Raw genomic sequence first — 23,763 nt, forward strand, 5'->3', positions numbered from 1 at the left:
TTTTTCCGACTAAAAATAACCTCATTTTAAAATCTACTTTTTTAACCTATTTTTCAACTTTTTAAATTTTAAGTGGAGGGATTCACCATGTAAAAATACAATTTTGCCACTCAATATAATTCGAAAGGACAAATGTTATCATAAAGACTTCTTCTTCCCATGGAAGTTACGATTTTCTACTTCTTCTTCTTTTCATTGAGTTTTCAACCATTGTTGGACTCTCTTCTCGCAAAGACTCCCCTACCTTTATAAAGAAGACCCATCTTTTGTGGTTGTTGGACGTCTTCTGTTTCCCTTTCACCCGATTCGAATTTTGACAAAAGGTACACAAGTACCTTTTCCATTTTCTTTTTTTCTAAATGATTAATCGATTCTATTTTTTATAGGGACAGTCTGTGTGATTTCTGGTAGGAATGTGTAGTGAAAAACCCCAAATTATTTTTTATCAACGACATATTTTTCATTTCATCCTATAAAATATGTGTTGTACGGGGGTAAATGTTTGTATGGGTTCGATTTTGCATTTTTTGGGTGTATTGAACTTTACGAGACAAATATCTCATGAAGTTGTTACAAATATTTGTCTCGTGAAGTATTCGCAACAGTGAAAAGTTTGTAAAATAGCTTGAAAGCTCTCTGTCAATTGTCTCATAATGTTATAAGTTTGTCTTGTGAAGTTACTTGACGAGACAAAAGACAGAAATCAACTCAACTTTACTAGAGATAAAAGTCAGTCTTTTGTCTCGTAAAGTTGAGTTGATTTATGTCTTTTATCTCTTCAAGTAACTTCACAAGACATATATATAACTTTACGAGACAAATGACAAACTAAGTCGTATGTCTCGTAATGTTGTAAGTTTGTCTTGTGAAGTTACTTAACAAGATAAAAGACAGGAATCGACTCAACTTTACGAGACACAAAAGTCTTTTGTCTCCTATTGTCTCGTAAAGTTGAGTTGATTTTTATCTTCTGTCTCGTGAAGTAACTTCACAAGACATATATATAACTTTACGAGACAAATGGCAGACTATCTCATTTGTCTCGTAACGTTATAAATTTTTCTTGTAAAATTACTTCACGAGACAAAAGACTTACTTAAGAACCCAATTTTACGAGACAAAAGATAGTCTATAATCTCGTAAAGTTGAGTTGATTTCTATCTTTTGTCTTGTGAAATAACTTCACAAGATGTTTAGAACATTACGAGACAAATAACAGAGAGCACAACTCAAGCTATTTTACAAAGTTCATGAGATGTTGTGAATACACCCAAATAACTTTGGTGATGGCTCTCTGGCTTCTTTCTCGTGAAGTTCGAGCTAGCAGGGTCTTTTCTTTCACTAGAGATTTTAACATTGTACCATGTTTCGTGGCACGTATAGGTAATTATTATGGAGCCGAGGATCAAGCCAACGAGATACTTTAAGGCTTTGTTATCTTCATGTTCTCATATGGCTAAGACTTGTATGGTGATCAGTATGAAGTTAACGAGGGTTCAGTTAGACATGTTTAGGCAGACCATATTCGGACTCATCTTAGATAGTACTCTCTCCCTCAATGGACAACTGATACATCACCTACTTCTTAGGGAGGTTGTGGATGATAGACCAAACGTAATTTCCCTGTTTGGGTCTAGGGTGTCATTTGGTAAGGAAGAGTTTGACCTCATCACTGGGTTTAAGGTACGGACGCGAGTGATAGGGAGGGAGAAGAAGCAAACTATACCATCATCGGTATAGTGGATGATTGAGAGATTTTTTGTAACTACGACTAGAGTAGTGTGATTTTCGAAAAGACAAACAATAGTCTTAAGAGAGCTCTCACCAGTGATATCAATCAAGTAGAACCCAGGATGTTAGCTAGATATAGCCTGTACAAATTCCCATTCGCCTTACATGTTAGTTCACATATGTATTCTATGTGTTCTTTCTTCTCCATTATCGTCAATTGTTTTTCATGATTTGATTCTATCTTCCTGTTTGTAGTTGTGGGCATATGAGACGATTTCTTTGCTCAGAAACCTCATTACAACTTGAACTCGTGAGACAGTCATTCCACATTTGTCTCGATGGGAAAGCAAGAAAACCTCAACATATGCCTTATTGGATAGAGATATTTTCAATCCATGATGGGTAATGGATTTAAAATTCTTTTGATATTTTTAAGTTTATGTTGCTTATGACCCTTAACTTGTCACATGTAGGGAAATCCGGTTATAACGATACGACTAGTATCAACAGAGGACGAGGTAGCTCACATGCATCGCATAGTTCCTACCCCTGAAGTACTCGTCCTCCTTCCGAGGTCTATTGGTGAGGGTGAGGATCGTCATGCTGAGGGTGATACTGGCCACGATCAGGGTGGCCGTGGTGATGAGGGTGGGGGCCATCACGATAAGGGTGACGAAGAGGGTGATCATGGCATCAAATTGGATCATGTCCACAATGAGAGTGATCACGATAATGATGAGGGTGATTATGGACACAATGACCACCGAGACTAGAACTAGGTGGATGTTGAAATGAGTTGGGTGGAAGAAGTGTAAATTGCACTTGTAAAGACTAAATCTAATAAACTAAGATCAATGGTTATTATATGAATATTTGAACTTTATGTAGAGACATAAAGATGGATCAAGTTCGAGTAAATAGCCAAAACGGTCTATAGTATACGAATAAGGTTGGGTGTCTTATTCTGGTAACACTATTAGATGCAACCCACTCTGCAGTTATTACAATTTGTTGTAAGGTGCTACAAATGAAGTGATCCTGATTCGTTCATGTATTGACATGAGGAGTGGGGGCGTCCTATGCAATGAGTTTGCATAAAATCAGACCAAGAAATAAGTTAAGATTTCTGTTAAACCTATATAGCGAACAGTTGGGTTCGCAACCCTCCCACTACGTCGAAGTTCCCTCAATACTTGAGGTGGATTTGATCTACTAGATGATCCTACTTCAACAACTCTTGTCTTACTTTATAACATTGTTTACTGTTTAAAACTGACTAAATTACTTAGATGACCTAGGTAGGTTGGATTATTAACTCATTTGGATTTAACTGAATTCAAATAAATGAAAATTTTATGGGTTGAGTTGGTTCATGAATTATCCAAACCAACCCAAATTTATTCTTAATTCTAAAAAATATTTTTTTAAAAAAATTACAATGGTAGCAAAAAAAAACATAAGAGTATTTGGATATAGCAATGGTTTTCTAAAATTGTAGATATAGCAAAAAAAAATTAAACCAAAATTCTGACTTTTTTATTTTTACGATTTTACCCTCATTTATGTATCAATAGATATATCTAATATACTTTATATTTTGTTATATCAGTCAATTGATCTACATTATATTTGTTAAATCAATCAATTCTTTATTTAAATAATATCATTTATATAAGTGATAGATCATGACTTTAATTGTGTTATGGTCTATGTTGTTTGTTTGATTATGATAAATTTTATTTTTATTTGTTTTCGTGTTGTTATAGAGTTATTTTTCTTCTATTAGTTCAATTTTGATATAGATGGTACATGTTAATTAAATGCATTAATTTTGTCAAGTGATATAACACATATAAATTATATGAGTTATTCTATTTTACTTTCAAATTTTTTATATGATTTTAATAGTATATAAGTTATATTTTATTTGGTATATCAATTGTATAATAAATATTTCATATTTTGTATATTAATTATATAATTAAGTATTTGGTGTATCAGTAATTTATCAAAACTCATTCAAATTTTATTTAAATTGTAACATATATGTATCAATAGTATATCAATAATCATTAAAAATTTATTTAAGGTACATTTTTAGTGTGTCAATAGTATATCACTCATGATCTAAATCAGCATGTTGTTGAATCTTGGAAATGATCTATATCAGTAATCATTAAAAATAAATTTTAATGAATCTTGAACATATATCACTCTGATTTAATGAATCTTTCTATCCAATATGTATGTTGTCAAGTGGCGTAAATTGAGGAGTTGGAGTTGGCAAGTTTCTGTATGGGGCGTTGGGGGATTTGGTCTAATCGTAAGCTAATTAATCATCGGATAAGGGTGCAGGAAGCTGAGGGGCGTAAGGAGAGAGTGTTGGGCATTTTTTAGAAAATTTGTTACAGTAGTTTTTCTCGGTTCACCTCGCCTATCAATCATTGAGATTTACATGAAAATTTAATTTTTTTTTTCTAACTTATCCATTATTTTGGACTTTCTCAATAAAATCTCGAACAATTAATATCGAGATTCTAAAAAAGTTTCTAAATATTATATAATCAAAACCTCGGTGTATCACGGGCAAAGTTAATACGGGCTTTTCTCGATGAAATCTTGAGCAAATTAACACCGAGATTTTTTATGTTTTCCCAAATCTTTTTTATTTATTTGCAAATTTTGATCTTTTACAGAATTTTAAAATCACGGTGCACTTGAGATCCATTTGAAAAATCATAATTGGTAAATTCATTTGAAAATTTGGAAATTTATATAATTGTGGAAATAAAAATTAGGGTATAGGTTTTAAAGGTTACGTAAAAATTTGATATAAGATATGGTAAAAATAATCGAATTTGAAGAAAACTTGAAAAAATATAAGATCTGAAAAGATTATATAATATTTGAAAAAGTTAGAAGAATCTCGTTATTAATATTGCTCAAGATTTCATGCAGACAAAAAAAACGTGTTAATTTTAAAAAGTAAAACTTCAATAGTGTTATTTCTAACCTTTAAAATTCTCAAGATGTAACTAATATTTGGGTTGAAACTGATTCTCAAATATTAATTAAAGTCATTCATACAAATTCTATGTTTAATTCCTCAATTAGGAAGATTTTAAATAAGATTAGATAGTGAATGAGTAAAAGGAGTCAATGGGATTTTATCTTGAGATTTTTACATGAAAAATCTTTTTTGGATCCTATATTTTATAAATGTCTTTAAATATGAAAATTTTCAAGAAAGCTTTTTAGATATAATTATGGACAATTTTTCCCTTTTCGCATCAACCAATTTTTTTTTTTATTAAACAAAAAATTCCACAGTTTCCAAACATTCTTAGCAATTGAGAGAGAATTTGACAAATTTTTATTAATTGATGTGTTGGAAAGAGAATATGCGTTTATTATATAATATTAATAGTTGAGAATTTTTTCTCCATTTGCAATTAATATGATTTTCAATCCATTTTTATCTAAGAAACATTTTTTGCTTTTTAGTTTTTATGTATATACACAAGGTTTATTTCAGATATATACAACTGTATTTCAAATATATATGAAGTTATTCTAAATGTATTTAGAAAAAGTACAGATTTAATGGTGTCGTATAATATATACTTCTTAACTTAATTATAGCATCATTTCAATTGAGTTATATATTTCACATTCTTTGTCATATATACACATGTATATTTAGTTGTTTTCTAAATATATACCTCCTATTATATGATGCTAATTAGACCATAATCTAAGATAGATGTATTATCAAATTATTTATTATTTAAAAAAAAAAAAAACCAAATTTGTAGAGTTCAAATTCTTAAGCTAGTGCTCGAAATGTTTTAGTAATCTTCTTTTCCCCACAATACAAATATTCGATGGTATACTTGAGGAAGACGATATGCAATAAATTCATATATATTTGAAATTGAAATTGAAAACAAAATATAAAAATATACCCGACCCCTTGTCCATCCATCACAACTTCAACTTCATTGACCAAATCAACCGATGTATATGAATTATTTGAAGTAGACTTAGATATATATATATGAATTATTTAAAATAAACAGTCATGTATATTTAAACAATAGTGTAGATGATACTGTGACCAAATCAAAATTTTGAAATTTTGGGTTTAAAACCATAAGTTTGGAATTTTTGAAGGATCTTGGAGGAAAAATTGGAAAATGTCACACCTATATATATATTATATAAAGTCGAATATCACATAATAACTATATTTAAACAACATTGTAGATGATATTGCATATGCAATAAATCCATATATATTTAAAATTGGGAAAAAAAAATACAAATACACCTAGAGTCGCCATCCATCCATCTGGAATCTTAGGTTCGTTGATCAAATCAACCGATATGTATTGATTATTTGAAATAAAATCGGGGATGTATATGAACTTAAAAATACATTTGTTTAATTATATCACTTATATATCAACATATGTTCAAAATTCAATTTCAAGTGTAACATAAGTGTACCAATAGTTTATCAATATTCAATCAAAATGTTTTTTTTAAGGTATTGTAATTAAAGTGTGGGATGGGGGAATCAAACCTCAAATCTCGATGTCGATAGTACAAACACTATGTCAATTGAGCTACGCTCTTGTTGGCCAATCAAAATGTTACTAACATAGCGGATTGAACTATTAATAAATATAACTTATATACTTTATCTTTGGTATATTAACCAGCTTGTATATCACATATAAAGTATACGGATATATGAGATATAATACTGACATACATGTTAATACACCAATATGCATAAATTTGGTATAATAAAAATAAATATCTGTTTTTATGTTTTTTTTTGCTATATTTGTACATTTTGAAAAACCATTGCTAAATTTGTAAATTTAATAATGTTTTTTTTTTTGGCTGTTTTAGCAAATGCCCTTCTTTTTCTTATGGTACTATATATATTGATTTTAATTTGACTAATTATCATGATTTTTTTTTAGATGATTTATTATCCAAACTCTTTAAAATAATTTTTTAACACTTTAAAAATGTTTTTATAATATAAATTCAAATTGAGTTGTTAAACTTAAAATATATGTAAGTAGTTAAATAAAATTTTTCATATCCACATTTTACTTATTTTTATAACAAAAATTTAAATAACCAACCCAACTCAAATATTTATGGTTGGATTGGGTCGAGTTCATTATTTAATAACGGTTGATTATGTTGAAGAAACTCACAACTCTAACAATTGGGTTGGATTCAAAAAGTGTTTCAATCCAACTCAACCCAATCTATGAACACCGCTAAAATAAATGTCCTCATAATGATTGGATCTCAGAGAAAAACTATCTTACACTTCAATATAAAATTTTAAGAATTAAAAAATAAACAGTAACAAATCATAGGCAAATCATATAAACTGAAGATGATTTTTCAATATATATATATATATAAACTGACGATTCAAAAAGAGAACTAACAGGGCAAAATGGCATAGCTTAGAACTGGGCAGGAATTCACCACTAAAATAAAAATTTTACAAAATTGATTTTATCTCATGGGAGAGATGAGTTGGAGAAAAAGAAATTTTTTTAGAAAACTGGCATTCCTTCACTAATAAATAATGATGACAATGATGGTACAAAATTCAAAACTTCAATCAGAATGTAAGCAGATCATTTTGCCTTTCCATGCTTCGAAGATCCCTTCTTCAATGGCTTCTTCTGGAGTTTCTTATTTGGTTTCAACTTGCTCGACATTGATGAAGACTTTCCTCGTTGGTTTCTTTGTTTCTTTTCCTTTTTCACGTTGTACATATTGACAGCCTGAAAATAAAGATGAGGAATCCATAATAGGCTTAGAAATAATAGATAATTCAAAATGTCAAAACGAGCATAGCTTAGCGGTATTCGGCCTATACTCTTTCGCTTCAGGTTAGAGATGCAAATCTCTATTCTCCCACTTACTTGTACGAAAAAAAATTATAAAATCAAATTAAAAAATGCTTAGAATTTAATGTGATTATAAAAGCCCTTCTTCTCTAGCATACAACTAATTGTCGATACATGTATGCATGATAAATCATACATGAAAATTTATCACAAGATCCATTTGCAACCATGTAAATTATCTGATATAAAAAAGTAACGTGGCATCTACTTATTCCAATTTATAAGATGAAATAACAAAAAGAGGCATGTTTTTATGCTCGAGGCCATGTCATCAGAGTACAAAAGATCGATCGTTTAAAAACCATAGGAGTTGCATTGCATAAAACAAGAAAAATTATCACAAGATCTATTTGCAACCATGTAAATTAGCTAATATAAAAAAGCAACACGGCATCAACTTATTCCAATTTAGAAGATGAGATAACAAAAAGAGGCATGTTATTACACTCGATGTCATGTCATCCGAGTACAAGAGATCCATCCTTTTAAAACCATAGGAGTTACATTGCATAAAACAATAAAATATATGCATCTATTCATCATTCTTAAGTAGAGCTATGCAATTCAGCAGTCATACCTTACTAACGTTGAGAATCTCGTGTGAGTTCTTGGAAATTAATCTGTTAAGAACTTTCTCAGTTTGCTCTTTTTCTTGAGAGCCTATCCCTGTTCCCTCCACTACAGGCAGAAACTGCATGCAAATACAAAAAATGCATCACAACTTTTTACGAGAAAAATAATGTAAACCATAGCATAAATCCAGATCAACAGGTTTATTCAATTAACCTTGCGATATTTTCCTTGATGTTTTGCAGGTTTTTCGCCTGTCAACTTCTTGTCAAATTTTCCACCACTGGCCGTTGAAGTTGCTGCCATTCCAGCTACATTTCCAAGTTCATCCTTGGTAATTTTCTTAGGTGCAGCTTGAGTTCCCGTTATAGGCAAAGCAGTGGCAGCTAGTTGGATATGGCTAAAACAGTGAAGTTTATCCCATCAAGAATAGATTGTGTGAGGAAAGGAAGATATGAATGAAGATGCGAAACATGAGAAAAGCAACATGGATAATGTCTTAGATCTAATAGTTGCCTAAAACATTTTGGAAAAAACATTGATCAAGCTATAAAATTCAATGAAACTCGTGTATAAACTGAGATTGAACAAAGTGTGGCAGAACTTATATCAACAACCAGAAATGACATAAGAGGTAAACCTGGGTAGTGCGCCAACTTTTGCAGCTTGCTTCAGATTCTGTAATCGATTCTTTTCTTGCTTTTCAACTCGCTTTTTCTTATCGGCTCGCCTTGCAGCAAATGGATCCTCCCCAGGCTCTGCAAGAAGAATCAACCATGGTTAACATCCGTTTCAGCACTTTTAACGTGTCATAGGCATAAAGTGCAGCCAGTAATGAAATCCAATAATCAGTTGATTATCTGGATGTCCCAACTCAGTGCATATCTGCAAATCAAGTTCACAAAAAGCAAAAACGGGAAAAGAGAGAGGAAGAGAGGGAGAGGAGGAGGGGAAGAAAAAAAAAACTAGAATAACCAGTAGTACCAATGGAGGGATTAATTATAAAATAAAAATACTACCATCAGTCATCTTGGCCTCAATTATGGGTATGTTCTCCTCATCATTAGCACGATCATAACCATGGCGACGTTTCCATGTACCTGCCTGTTCATCATACACTCTCTTATCTTTTTTACGCTTCTTTATGCCTGCAAAAAAAAAATTAAAAAAACAATAATTATGAATGAAAAATAGATAGCTGTCAAATTAACTAAATTTGTGATGTTACTTCTTCTTTCGGTTTTTTTCCCCTTTATTTTGGAGGGGAGGGAATATGCTATTGCTTTCTTAAATATACCCTAGCATAGGGTGCATATCAAACAACTGACCTTTTTTTTGGGCAAAAAGTTCCCATTTTGTAGGAGGTTTCGGCTTCGGCAACTGGAAAAGGAAAAGAAAAGATCACCTAAGCCAAGAACCACAGAAAAAACATTTGCAGCCACTGCTATTGGATACAGTACGATCAATGACAGTGGTTACCAAGTGAAGAAATTATATAGATTGAAAGAGAAGCAAATGAGATGATAGGTAGAGTGGCACAAGGCCTTACGGGTTTCTCTCTTGGCAATCTTGTAGTAGGAGGAGGCAGCTTCACAAGGGGACCATCTCTGTCTTCAGTTGAAGGCAGGTTGAAGAGATCATTGGCAATAAATTGAACTAACTCTGTTCCCTTTTGCAGACATTCATTCACTAGCTCCTCCCTAGTAATCAAATTAAAATAAATAAATAACTAAAACTAAGCAAAGATAATGGGAAATTATCAGAACTAACCCTTAAATGTTTTCATCTTGCACAACTAGCACCCTTTTGGAGAACTCATTGAAATAGTGTTTTTTCGGTCTTTCCCAACCAAGATCAACCCCGAAATTCGAATAAAATTTTAAACATCCAAACTATTGATTTTTTTGGCTTTCCCATTAGAATCTCAGCTAGGATAAACATCAAGATTGTATATCTTTCCCAAATCTTATACCAAACATTCAAAATTTACTCTTACATGAATTTCCAAATCTTCTTTTTAATTTTGGGAAAGATTAAGTAAGATTTGAAAAAGATTACATATGATCACTCGTCGTGCTAGCCAAGATTCCACCAAAAGTCCAAAAATTTGATGGTTTGGATGTGCGACGAAAAGAAGTTAAATTTTTATCTGAATTTCGGGGTTGGTCTTGGCCTGGGAGGACCGAGAAAAACTTTCTCAATGAGTTCTCCAAAAGGGTGCTCCTAGTTGTGAAAGACTGAAACTTTTTGAGGTTACTTCTGAAGATTTCCCAGGTCCTCTTCAAACAAAACAAGCAATTGTATATTCTAAACATTGAAAAGAGCCTCAAACAGAAGAAAGTTAAGGATTCGTAAGTTAGATATTTCTAATTGGATTGACAAAAATGTAACACTTGGAAGTCACCGAAACAGACATAGATATTCACAATCATGTCCCAATGTCTATATCTACCAGAAACGAAAAAACACAGGCAACCATGTCATCTTCACCGCCAAGGTTCAGAAAACAGAACAACAAAATGTGAATAGTACAATAGCCCAAAGCCAAACTACACCACACAAGTGTTCTTCAATCTCAGTGAGACTGAACATGAGAAATCCAGGGGGGGAGGGGGGAAATCGCTACAAACCCACTTTTTTATCTTCCTACTAATAAATGAAGTTCAAAAAAATGAGGGAGAATTGCACAGTGCAAAGAAGAATCAGTGGTCCAAATATGTTTTAGGAGCGAAGAACAACTCACCTCGAGGAGGGAAGTGAAGGAAAATGATGGTGAGGATTGAACGCCATTAGGTTACCAAGGTCGACCTGGAATGGATGTTGATTTTCGATCTCCATGCTCCGACCACCGTTCTACCTTTTTCCGATTATGAGTTTGATGATTCTGAAATGCAATTTGAGGCGGGCTCTAGTAAACTGCGGACGATTGAGGGCTGCTTTGATACTGAAATTTGAAACCCTAACTATAGTTTTCCTTTTTTCTTTTTCTTTTTCTTTTCTTTTTTTTTTTAAGAAACCCTAATTATTGTATTTCATTTCTTCCCCTTTTTTTTTTATCATTTTTTTAATGGTAAAATTATTATATATATTACAAAATAGATGTCCAATGCCTAGTATCTAAAAGTCATTTGTCATCCTTTCATCTCTCCACGTGTCATTCTTCATGTCTTATTATACATCCTTAAAGTCAATGTAATTTCAGTACCTACTTGTCATTTTGTCTATAAATAGTGACATTATGTATATATTGAATTCATGCACATAGTGGTGAAAATCCATTTCATGATTCCACTCTGAATTCCATATTATCCTGTTTATTTCTTTTCTTTTGGTTATTTGTTTTATATATTTAATATTATATTATATTATATCAATTTTCGCATTTTTGTTGTGCCCCGTTTCGCTCTTCAATTTCACTACATGTTATCATCACGAGCTTTCGTCGTTTCTCCCACTAAAGGTAGGTCCTAAAGATAGGTCAGTTTTCCCTCTTTAATGTAATTAATAAATTAAAGGAAAAATTTCACATATAGAAAAAATGTCCAACTATTTACAAAAATAGCAAAAAAAAATACTAATAAACACTTATAGAAATCTATCACCGTCAGTTTCTATCACTGATGAATATTGATAGACTTCTATCAGCCTCTATAAAAAAAATTAAAATTTTGTTATTTTGTGTAAATAATTTTCCTTATATCTTTCTATTTTTTAGAATCCCCTAAATTAAATGTTATTTGCATGCTTAGTATATATTAAATTTCTTATATAAATAAAATATTTTGTGATGGTGTTGTCATGGCAAACCTTACAAAACTAAAATTCACAACTCTTGACATTAATGGCAATAATTATTTGTCATGGGTGCTTAATGTTGGGATACATTTGGATACTATGAAATTTGGAGAAACAATTAAAAAAAGAAAATAGAACGACTGGTTAAAAAAAAAATCATGATTTTTCTTCGTCATCATTTTCACAGGGGGTTAAAGATAGAATATTTAACTGTAGAAGATCCCTACATCTTGTGGATGAATTTGATGGAAAGATGCAATCATCAGAAAACAGTTATTCTTCATAAAACTCATCATGAATGAATGCATTTGAGGCTCCAGGATTGTAAATCAATAAGTGATTACAACTCTACATTATTTAAAATCAGTTCAAAATTGTTGTTATGTAAAGAGAAAAGTATTAATGTGGATATGTTAGAGAAGACATTTTCTACTTTTCAATTCTCGAATATGCTCTTCTAGCCGCAATATCGAGAGAAATGTTTTAAAAACTATTTTTAACTCGTCTCTTGTCTTTTTGTGGCTAGACAAAATAACGAGTTATTAATGAAAAACTATGAATCTCAACCAACTGGAGCAACATCATTCCCAAAAGTGAATACTATGATTTTTAACAATAAACATGGTCAAGGTCGAGGTTGTGACCGTGAAAGAAGAAGAAATAATTATATTTTCATGGTGATCATTCTAACATCCAAATTTTAAAAGAACCATGTGAAATGATGATCATAAAGGAAAAACTTCACATAGTAGGAATTCAAAAGGTGATGAACAAAAATGCTCGCGATGTGGTATGGCTAGGCATTAGTCATGTATTTGTCATACGTCAAAACACTTAGGGCATATTTGGGCCAAGAAGTTGGTTATTATACTTATAGTTTATTATAGTTGGGTTTTGATAGTTCGTGTTTGGGGTGTAGATTATTTTTGTTTGGGTTATAATAGTATGTGTTTTAGGTATAAACTATTTTAGTTTGAGAAGAAAATAGTAAACACTGTAGTAAATAATAAAACAATGGTGAACGTAAAATAGTAAAAAATGTAGCAAATAGTAAATATTGTAGCAGATGGATGTTTTAAAATAGTGTTTATTGTAGCTAATTTGGGGTTTTGAAATACTATTTACTGTAACAAGAAGTGGTTATTATAATCTTATGATAATCTTTACCCCAAATACCCCCTATCAAGGAAAAAGGGGAAAATGTTGAAGCAAATTTTGCCTACCAGGATAATGATATATTTGATCAATCCAATAGGACAAATTCAGATGTGGCAGACTTTTTTTAATCTCTTGAAGAGAAAATTAGCATCACCCCAAATGTTTCTTTTGATTTTGAGAATACCTAGGATTAATGTTTTTTTCTTTCATATTTTTTTTTAAGTTAAACTTTTGAATTTCAAGTTTTGTTTATCTTATTTTAATTATTTTGTTTAACGAAGAATCATGGATAGTTTACATATGTTGAATGACTAAAAAATGATGAATCAAGATCTATGTCTGGCAGACTGTGCAACTACGCATACAATACTTACAAGTAAAAAATATTTCTCTAAACTGATAAAGTTGGAAGCAAAAGTCAATACAATATCAGGTCCTAGAAATTTAATTGAAGGTTTTAGAAAAATAATTATTATTTTATCCAGAGGAACAAAATTTACAATTAATAATGCATCGTTCTTTAGTCAATCAAAGAGAAATCTACCAGGTTTTAAAGATATACGTTGCAATAGTTATCATATTGAGACTGATAGTAAGAATAATATGGAGTATCTTTATATTATATCTATTGTCTCACATTAAAAATGTATACTGAAAAAGTTGTCTGCTTTATCTTTTGGATTATATTATACTTATATACGAGTAATTGAAACAAATGCAACAATGAATCTGAAGTTCATGAATCCATGTGTATTTATAATTTGACATGACTGATTGGAGAATCCAAGGTCCATAACGATAAGAAGGATTATTGAGAATTCACATGGATATCTATTGAAGAGCCAAAAGATTATTAAATCTAATGAATTATTATGTGATGCTTGCTCTCAAGACAAGTTAATAATTAGACCATCACAAGCTAAAGTGGGAACTGAATCACCTAAATTTTTAGAATGAATTCATGGTGATACACGGGAAAATATTAACCCACCAAGTGGATCATTTAGATATTTTATGGTATTAATAGATGCATCCAATAGATGGTCACATATGTGCTTATTATCAAGTCGAAATTTTATGTTTGCAAGATTATTTGCTCGAATAATTAAGTTAAGACCACGATTTCCTTATTATACAATTAAGATCATTAGTCTTGATAATGCTGGTGAATTTACATCTCAAGTTTTTTATAATTATTGTATATCAATTGGGATAAGTGTGGATCATTATGTAGCTCATTTTCATACACAAAATGGTTTAACATAATCATTTATAAAACGTTTGCAACTAATTGCTAGACCATTGATTATGAGAGCTAAGTTTCATGCATCTGTATAGGGACATGCTATTTTGCATGTTGCGCCACTTGTACCATTAGGCTAGTAGCTTATCATAAGAACTTGCCAATACAATTAACTTATGGCCATGAGCCAAATATTTCTCATATGAGATTTTTTTTATATCTATATCTATATATATATATGCAGTCTATATTCTAATTGCATCACCACAACGTACTGAGATGGGTCCTCAAAGATGGTTGGAATATATGTTGGATTTGATTCCCCATCAATTATTAAATATCTCGAGCCCCTTACAGGTGATGTATTTACTGCACGATTTGTTGATTGTCATTTTAATGAGACAAATTTACCAACATTAAAGGGAGGAATAAGAAGTTGGAAAAAGAAATTACATGGAATGCATCGTTATTGTCTCACATAAGTCCCCGTACAAATCAATGTGAACTCGAAGTTCATAAAACAATTCATTTGCAAAATATAGCAAATCAATTATCATATGCGTTTATAGATTATGAGAAAGTAACTAAATCATATATACCAACTGCAAATGTTCCATCGAAAATTGATATCCCAAAACAACAAGTTATCATCAAAGAGTCTGGGACACGCCAGAAGCGTGGCAGACTAGCGGGTTCCAAAGATAAAAATCCTAAAGAAGAAAAATCATCAATAGTAGAAAAATACGTGGTTGAGGATGTGTTCGATTTCTAAGTAGGCGTCGTCAGTTACCCTAAGTGGTTTGTGTTGAGGAAGTTCATCCATGTTCTTCTTCTTCTTCTCTGTCGTGGTGTTCCTCAATACCAAAACCTCTAAAAGTTGATACAATTGCTCTAGAAATTGGAACTTTTCGCCCAATTCGCTCCTCATCTCTTGAAATTTCTACCCCGTCCCTTTGACAAAGAAAGGTAATGAAACTAGGGGCTCCTAGGCTACTGGTAGTAGAGCAACGTCCACAACGTTTGATGGAAGCGTGGATAACTCTCCCAATGTTGACAGACTTCCCTTGAATGAGACAATATAAGAGTTTTGCCCTATCTCTAGTCACGTCAGTCAGTCTAAATACAAGCATTAATCTAGAGCGAATGAAAGCATTCCAAATTTGGCTTGTTACTGACATGTTAATGGACCTGAACCGAAGTGCCACACCATTAGATCGAATCCATTGAGCTCCTTGCCCACAGAGGGCTTCTATAATTTCTTGCTCATCTATCGACTGAGACATAAAACGATTATACTCATCATTGAATTGCATCAATCCAAGGGATTCATTAATCCTTGAAGAAGAGAGGGAAACTTTAATGCCCTTACTAACGAGACATCTCTGTCAACATCAATGTTGGCATAAAATTCACAAACCAAATGGACTACAGCCTCACCAAGATTAGTTGCAAAGGCTTCCCATCCTCTCTCCTGTATGTCGGAAGTTATCTGTGGACAGAAGTCATGTTCTAACTTTAAGGCCCTCTCATTAAAGAGTCTGAGACACGCTAGAAGTGTGGCAAACTAGTGGGTTTCAAAGATAAAAATCCTAAAAGAAGAAAAATCGTCAATAGTAAAAAATATGTGGTTGAGGATGTGTTCGGTTGCTAAGTAGGCGTCGTTAGTTACCCTAAGTGGTTTGTGTTGAGGAAGTTTGTCCGTGTTCTTCTTCTTCTTCTCCGTCGTGGTGTTCCTCAACACTACAACCTCTAAAGGTTGATACGATTGCTCTAGAAATTGGAACTTTTCGCAATTCGCTCCTTGTCTTTTAAAATTTCTACCCCGTCCCTTTGACAAAGAAAGGTAATGAAACTAGGGTGTTCTAGGCTAATGGTAATAGAGCAACGTCCACAACATTTGATGGAAGCATGGATAACTCTCCCAATGTTGACAGACATCCCTTGAATGAGAATATAAGAGTTTTGCCCTATCTTTAGTCACGTCAGTTAGTCTATGTACAGACATTAATCTAAAGAAAATGAAAGCATTCCAAATTTGGCCTGTTACCGACATGTTAGTGGACCTGAACCGAAGTACCACACCATTAGATCGAGTCCATTAAGCTCCTTGCGCACAAAGGGCTTCTATAATTTCTTGCTCATCTATCGACTGAGACATAAAACGACCATACTCATCATTGAATTGCATCAATCCAAGGGACTCATTAATCTTTGAAGGAGAGAAGGAAACTCTAATGCCTCTCACTAACAAGACGTCTCTGTCAACGTCAATGTTGGCATAAAATTTACAAACCAAAGGGACTACAGCCTCACCAGGATTAGCTGTAAAGGTTTCCCATCCTCTCTCCTGCATGTCAAAAGTTATCTGTGGATAGAAGTCACGTTCTAACTTTAAGGCCCTCTCAGGTACAAGGTTCCTAAGGGCTAAGACTTGGCGGTACCTACTCTCAACACCTTCTAAGACAAACCTACGATTATGAAACTCGTGTTGTGGAGGTGAATCCTTACCACTGGAGCTGGCAACACTTTTTTCCTTTCTTCTTCTAGGCCCCATAAAGTTTTATCTAAAAGAAAACTCACAGAATATGGAAATATACTAAAGGATTTCTCAACCAAAAATATCACATCTCACAAATATTCAAACCTGCAAACAGAAAAATCCTAGACATTTTATTTCTAAACTATAAAAAATTCAACAATATCTTAGAAACTCATCTTCCAATTCAACAAAAATATTTCCTAATCAAGCAATGTCCATCTACTATGCACAAAATCATGAAAGATTCAAAGGAAACAAAAAGAATTACCCTTGAGTTGAAAAACTTTTGCTTGAGGAAGAAAAACCCTTACAAATGGGTTTTTGGATGAAAACCCATAAATCAAATGAAGAATAGTAAGGTCAGTGAGGGAAAGATTTGGTTTTGTAAAGAGAAGTTAAGATTTTTTATGTTTGCGGATGAAAATCGGTGAGGGTGGGGTGAGATTTTGAGAGAAAAAGTGTTGAAGAAGAAAAATGGTAACTAAAAAATGGCAGAATGTGCATTTAAAACATGATTCTGCCTCGCAGTGTTGCGACGCTAGCTAGCCAGCATTGCAATGTTGTGCCCTAAATTTTTATTTTTTTCAAAACTAAGACTAAAAACTTATAAAGTTTACTCTAAAAAAATAAAAACTAATTCTAAACAAATTAAATCTAAAGATGAAAAACTTATAAAAGGAATTTGTTTATTAAAAGAAAACTGAAAATTTTTATTTTATCTTTTACGCCTAGCTACCTCTAGGAAGGGAAAATTTTTAACGTCGATTGCTCGACGTGACCCGTCTTTTAACATTTTCAAGGTACATAGAAATTAGCATACTTCTCTGGTTCTCTCTTGGATGAATCTATATAGCCTAGTAAGGTTATAAGAGTACTCATCTTTTGATGAGAACCAGACAGGTCAAATTTTGTTTTGTTTTGTTTTTTGTTTTTTGTTCAATATTTGATAAAAAAAAAAAAGAAAAAAAGAAAGAATCAAATGATTCAAATGAATCAAAAGAGTCGAAAGAAATAAAAGACTCAAAAATTGACTCTGACTTATAAGGAAAATACGAGCAGTAATCAAAGATGCAATAAATTCCAGGGCAAAGAATCGTTCTAGGCTCGGAAGCATCTAACTTTTTTACCTGAGATTCCTTGAGATGTGGTGTGGGCTCATACTTATCTCTACTTACTTGTTTTAAATATGACATGGGATAAACATCATCTTCATCTTCGATCCAAGTAAACTCTTCAATTAGATTGGCTTCAGTGTCATAGACGATGGAAGGCTCTGAATGGTTTTCCAACGTGAGCATGGAGTGTACAAGCTTAGGTGTTTGATGGACCTCAACCGGCACGAGAGTTTGAGTCTCCAGGTGAAACTTAATTGAATCCTGCTCATAATCAGAACAACTATCAGTAAGTTCACACATTATTAAATCCAACGTCTTACCTTGATAGGAATTTTGAAGAACCGATGGCTCTATTGGATCATCGATGTGAATCTCTCTACCATTTAACTTAGTATCTTCAGAAGATACATCTTCCCAAGGCTCATCGATTCTCTTAACCAAATCAATAATCTAGGCAATGAGGTCACACTGCTTCTAAAAGTCAATTCTAACCTCATGTCCGGGATAGAAGCTATTTTGCTGGAAACTCGATGGTTCTTGAGAAATATTAAAATGTTCCTGCACAAACTCACAAAAGTAGTCAGAAAGTTCATCAACTAAATTTTATGAAGAATTACCTATATTGGTTAGGAATCTCCCAAGGAGCATAGCATTCTTGCTCAGGACCACGTGAATCTTGTGTATGTTCAGTAACCAAAACTTGAACAAGAGAGGTTAGTTCATTTATTTCACTTTTAAGCTCATTAAATTCTCTTACTTCTTGTTCTCTTTTATGGGTCGCATACGTCGCTTGGAGTACATAATAGATGTTTATGTCCACCATATTAAAACAAGTAGACACAAAGAAAAGAAAAATATTTTTGGTGCTTTAAAGTTTGCTGGTCAAATTAGCTAAGAAAATGATTAAATGGCTTAGCCTTCCCCGGCAACGGCGCCATTTTGTTCGATTGCCAAGGTGTCGTTAGTTCTACCTAACCCGAAATAAACAATATTTATAAAGGTCGAACAACAACCTAACTAACTCATAGTTAAAGTGGAAGTAAGAGGTCGATCCACAAGGAAGGTTTTAATTCTTATCCTTTCTTAACTAATCTTGACTATTAAAGCAATAAATAGGGGTTGATAAAATTGAACAAAAAGTACTAGAAATCAAAAGAAAGATGAATGTAAACAAGTAAGGAATGATTCTGCTTCTAATTCAAGTTAGACGTTCAATGTAATTCTTATCATCGAATTCTAGAAGTTTATTGACAATCGGATTATGCTCGCAACTACTCGCTCAACTCAATCAAGCTAGCCTCTACAAAGGCCGACAACTAGCAATAACCTAATGATCGATTAAGATTGGATAGGCCAGACCCTAATCAACCTACATGCTCCTACTTTTATTGAGTTCAATAGCGGCCATATAGAATAGAAAACATGTGCATTAGGTTTTAGGATTCAATTGTGTTGATTAATTGTTAAGATAGCTCACTCAATTAACCAAAATTTCTCTAAATCTAGTAATTAGTGCATCCTGGGATAGCCATCAAACACACAATTACTATTGCCTCTTATAGATCTTGGCTAGACATTCCATCGAACACATTGAAAGCAATGTATTTAACAACGATTGTGACAAAACCAAGCATCTAGGCTATACATATTCAAGATTTAGATCATTCAACATGATTCAAGAATTAAAATCAGATTCAAGAATACACAATTCAGATTGCAATTGATAAAGAAAAAGATGGAAACAAGATTCAATCAACTACACAAATTCATTGACAAATTGTATGAAGAATTACAAGAGTTTGTTTACAATCCAACAAAAATATAAAATCTAACCTAAATTAGAGCAAGAATTACCAAAGAAGTGAAACAACTCGGAGAGAGATCCCAACCTCCATGATTTTTCTTCTTTTCCTCTTGAAAAAATGAAACAAATTCTTTTATAGTATGCAGGATAGTGTCATAATGCTAAGGTAGCGTTGCAACGTTAAATCGATGAAAAGCCTCAAAGCGTTAGGCTTGCATTGCAACGCTACCCCCCCTCAACGCTCGTCAATGCAAGGCGCGCGAGGTGATGCGTCAAAATCCGAAGTGTTACAATGCTGCCCTGTTGCAGCGAGTAGGGGTATTCATGGGTTGGGTTGGGTTGAAAGACCTTTTAGACCCAACCCAATTGTTTTGGTTATAATTTTTTTCAACCCAAATAACCCTTATTAAAAAATGAACCTAACCTAACCCAACCATGAAATATTTGGGTTGGGTTGGTACAGGTTAATCGGGTCATTTATTTAAAATTTTGTTATAAGAAGAAGTAAAATGTAAATATGTAAAAATCTAATTTAATTGTTTTCATATATTGAAATAAAATCAACAACTCAATTTCAATTTATATTGTGAAAATTTTCTTTCTAAAGTGTAGAGAAACGACTTTTAAGAGTTGTTGAAGAATAAATTATTAAAAAAATATTGGAATTAAATAAAATTAAAATCAATATATGTATAAATAATTGTATTATAAGTAATAAAATAATATATTTTAAAGTTAATAATAAATTTGGGTTGGTTCGGGTTGGTTTGGGTTATATTAGGTGAACCCATGAACCAACCCAACCCATAAAATTTTCATTTATTTGAACCCAACTCAACCCAAACCGCACGGATTGGGTGAGGTTAATTGTTTTTTCAGATCATCGGGTTTTTTGAACACCCCTAGCAGCTAAATTGATCATTCTGCCTTCAAGCGTTGCTCAACGCCTCTCCTAGGGTCGTGACTTGCATTCTTGATGGCATTTTGGTAATTTGCTCGATCTCCTTCAAATTGTTGAATTTCTTAGCTATTTTGTATCTTTTTTGCCCTATCTTCTCTTAATGACTCCTAAATTCTTAGGGAACCGTTTTACCTACAAAATAATGATTTAAAACAAATAATTAACTCAATTTTGAGGAATTAACATATAAAATATGCATCCTTTAAAGACCTAACACGATGTAAACATCCATGAAGAAACCCTGGACATGACTGATAGTAGAATTAGTGAAGAATGTGAAATATCTAAAGATAATAATGAGATTTCAATAAACTATGTCACGACAGGAAAAAAAGATTGAACCAAACTAATGTAGTTATTGATAACATTTTTACGTATAATGTTGCTTTTGATATTACATCTGAAAATGAGGACCCTGAACCAAGATCTATTGAAGAATGTCAACATAGAAAAGATTGGCTTCAGTTAAAAGAAGCAATCGAGGCAGATTAAATTCAGTTTCATGACTTCAGGTTTTTTGGACCAGCAGTCTGAACACCAGAAGGTGTCAAACGTATGGAATACAAATGGATATTTGTGAGACAAATAAATGAAAATAACGAGGTTGTTGGATATAAAACAATACTAGTTGTATAAAGTTTTTCACAAATACCTAGCATTGATTATGAGAATACATACTCTCTAGTGGTGGATGTAATTACACTAAGATTTTTAATTGGTTTGACTGTGTATAAAAAATCTGGACATGCATCTTATGGATCTCTTGATAATGGCATTTATATGAGAACCTCCAAAAGATTTAAGATACCTAGAATATATAGATCTAGTTCTCGAGAATTGTATTTAACAAAGTTACAAAACATTATATCGATTGAAACAATCAGGATGAATGGGGTAAAATGATCTGAGTTGATATTTTTTGAAAAAATGACATCAAAATAATCCAATATGTCCATGTGTTGTTTTAAAGAGACTACCGTCAGGATTTGGTATTATAATTGTATTTATTGATAGCTTAAATATAATTGGAACTCCTGAAAAGTTTTCAAAGGAAATAGAATGTCTTAAGAAATAATTTAAGATGAAAGATCTCAAAAAAATAAAATTTTGTCTTGTGACAAGCACACAAGCGTATGTATCGTAGTAATAAATCTCGAACGGGGTATCTTTCTTAGGAATTGGATCCAAAGAACTTTTTTGCTAACTATTGTTATTTATAAGCTAATTTTATTTGGACAGTCGACCACTAAGGTTCATTGTCGTAATTTAATTAAATCAGAGAGCAAAACTAACAATTCAATGAGATAATCGATCTAGGGCGTTGTTCTGCTATGAAATTCCAATCAACTATTAACAAATGAATCAATTGTTTAGATTGAATGAGCTTAGAAGTCTATAATCAGGATATCTTTTTTCAAGCTCAACCATTCTAGCATAATTATACCAAATTGAATCTCTTCCTCATTGTTATAATCATGTCGCATTATGTTCCTTCATTTTTAGCCCCCTATTATTCTCTAGTCATTCTCATGCATTATTAAATAATAGATTAATCACTAAGTTCTAGCCAAACTTCTCTTTCTCGAGCAAAAAATTCAGCCTAACAACATTCGTTTAAGGACCAATCCAACAAATAGATTCACATGGAGGAATTAAATTTCAATCACCATATAATTGATTCAAACATTAAATGTCTATTGAAAAAACTCATATAAACAATGACACCTTAGAATTGAGAGGTTTAGCTACTCATGTTTCTAAAAACAAAAGATCTAAAACAGAAAACCATCATGGAGAATAAGAAAGATAGAAAAATAAATGATGCAATCTTTCTTCACCTTGTTGTGAAATGATTTCGATCTCTCGAACTTTCATTGTTGAGTTTCAGATCAATCTCAACAATGGCTTGATTCTCTAGTTGTCTCTCTCTCAATTAGGTTGAAATCTCATAGTGTTGTGGCTTTTTTCCCCCCCTTCAATCGACACAAATCTTTTTTTAAATGCAGCACTCGTAGCTTAATTACATTGTATAGCAGCGTTGCTACACTGTGTAATAAAACGGGCACACGCCTCAATCCAGAGCGTCGCTATGCTCCTCTGTATCATAACTATCAGGTCTGCAACATAACAGGGCAGCGTAGTTACGCTCCCCCATTGGTATGATTATGCCTTTCAGCTTAACATTGTGCTCTTCAAAGGTTAATTACACTTGCTCCAGGGGCAAAATGGTCATTTTATCCTCTAAATTTATTGTTTCGTTCCAATTGCTCGATTTCCTACAATCAAACATAAAAAGCATCAATGATCTCAATTAAACATTAAACTAACCGAATTCAAAGCCCAAATATGCACTTTTGGTGTGCATTTCAATTGGCTTGACAATTGAACATTTAGCATATGGATATTTGTTCATCAATCAACTTATACAAAAAAAAATCTTTAAAATGTTATACATGGACAAAGCACATCCATTAAACATTCCAATTGAAGTTCGTTAACTGGATGTGAAGAAAGATATATTTCAACCTCGAGACGATAATGAAAAACTTTTTGGTTCTCAAGTACCATATCTCAGTGCAATTGGTGCACTTATGTACCTTGTTAATAATACAAGACCAAATATTGCATTTGCAGTAAATTTATTAGCTAGATATAGTTATTCTCCAACAAAAGACATTCGAGTGGAATTAAGCATATACTTCATTATCTCCAAGGAACGATTGATATGGGTTTATTCTATTCAAATAAATTAAATTTTAATCTAGTTGGTTATGCAGATTTTGGATATTTATCTCATCCACACAAAGCCTGATCTCAAACAAGTTATTTATTCATATGTGACGGAACTGCAATATCCTGATGGTCAGTGGAACAGGCCACAATGGCCACTTCCTCA

At 32.5% G+C, this 23,763-nt stretch overlaps 1 protein-coding gene across 1 annotated transcript; it reads right to left on the reverse strand.

Moving 5' to 3' along the window:
• Nucleotides 1-7,146: 7,146 nt before the first annotated feature.
• LOC120070719 (ribosome biogenesis regulatory protein homolog) lies at nt 7,147-11,276 on the reverse strand. Its single transcript, XM_039022567.2, has 8 exons — nt 10,996-11,276; nt 9,802-9,952; nt 9,581-9,632; nt 9,272-9,400; nt 8,893-9,010; nt 8,469-8,652; nt 8,260-8,373; nt 7,147-7,556 (listed from the first exon to the last, which is right to left on the reverse strand). The coding sequence occupies exons 1-8, from the start codon at nt 11,088-11,090 to the stop codon at nt 7,407-7,409; spliced, it is 993 nt and encodes a 330-aa protein (XP_038878495.1). The 5' UTR covers nt 11,091-11,276; the 3' UTR covers nt 7,147-7,406.
• Nucleotides 11,277-23,763: the final 12,487 nt, after the last annotated feature.

The sequence above is a fragment of the Benincasa hispida genome, chromosome 2 (assembly GCF_027475165.1).
Source record: "Benincasa hispida cultivar pf3 chromosome 2, pf3_genome.v1.1, whole genome shotgun sequence".
NCBI classification, from domain to species: Eukaryota; Viridiplantae; Streptophyta; class Magnoliopsida; order Cucurbitales; family Cucurbitaceae; genus Benincasa; species Benincasa hispida.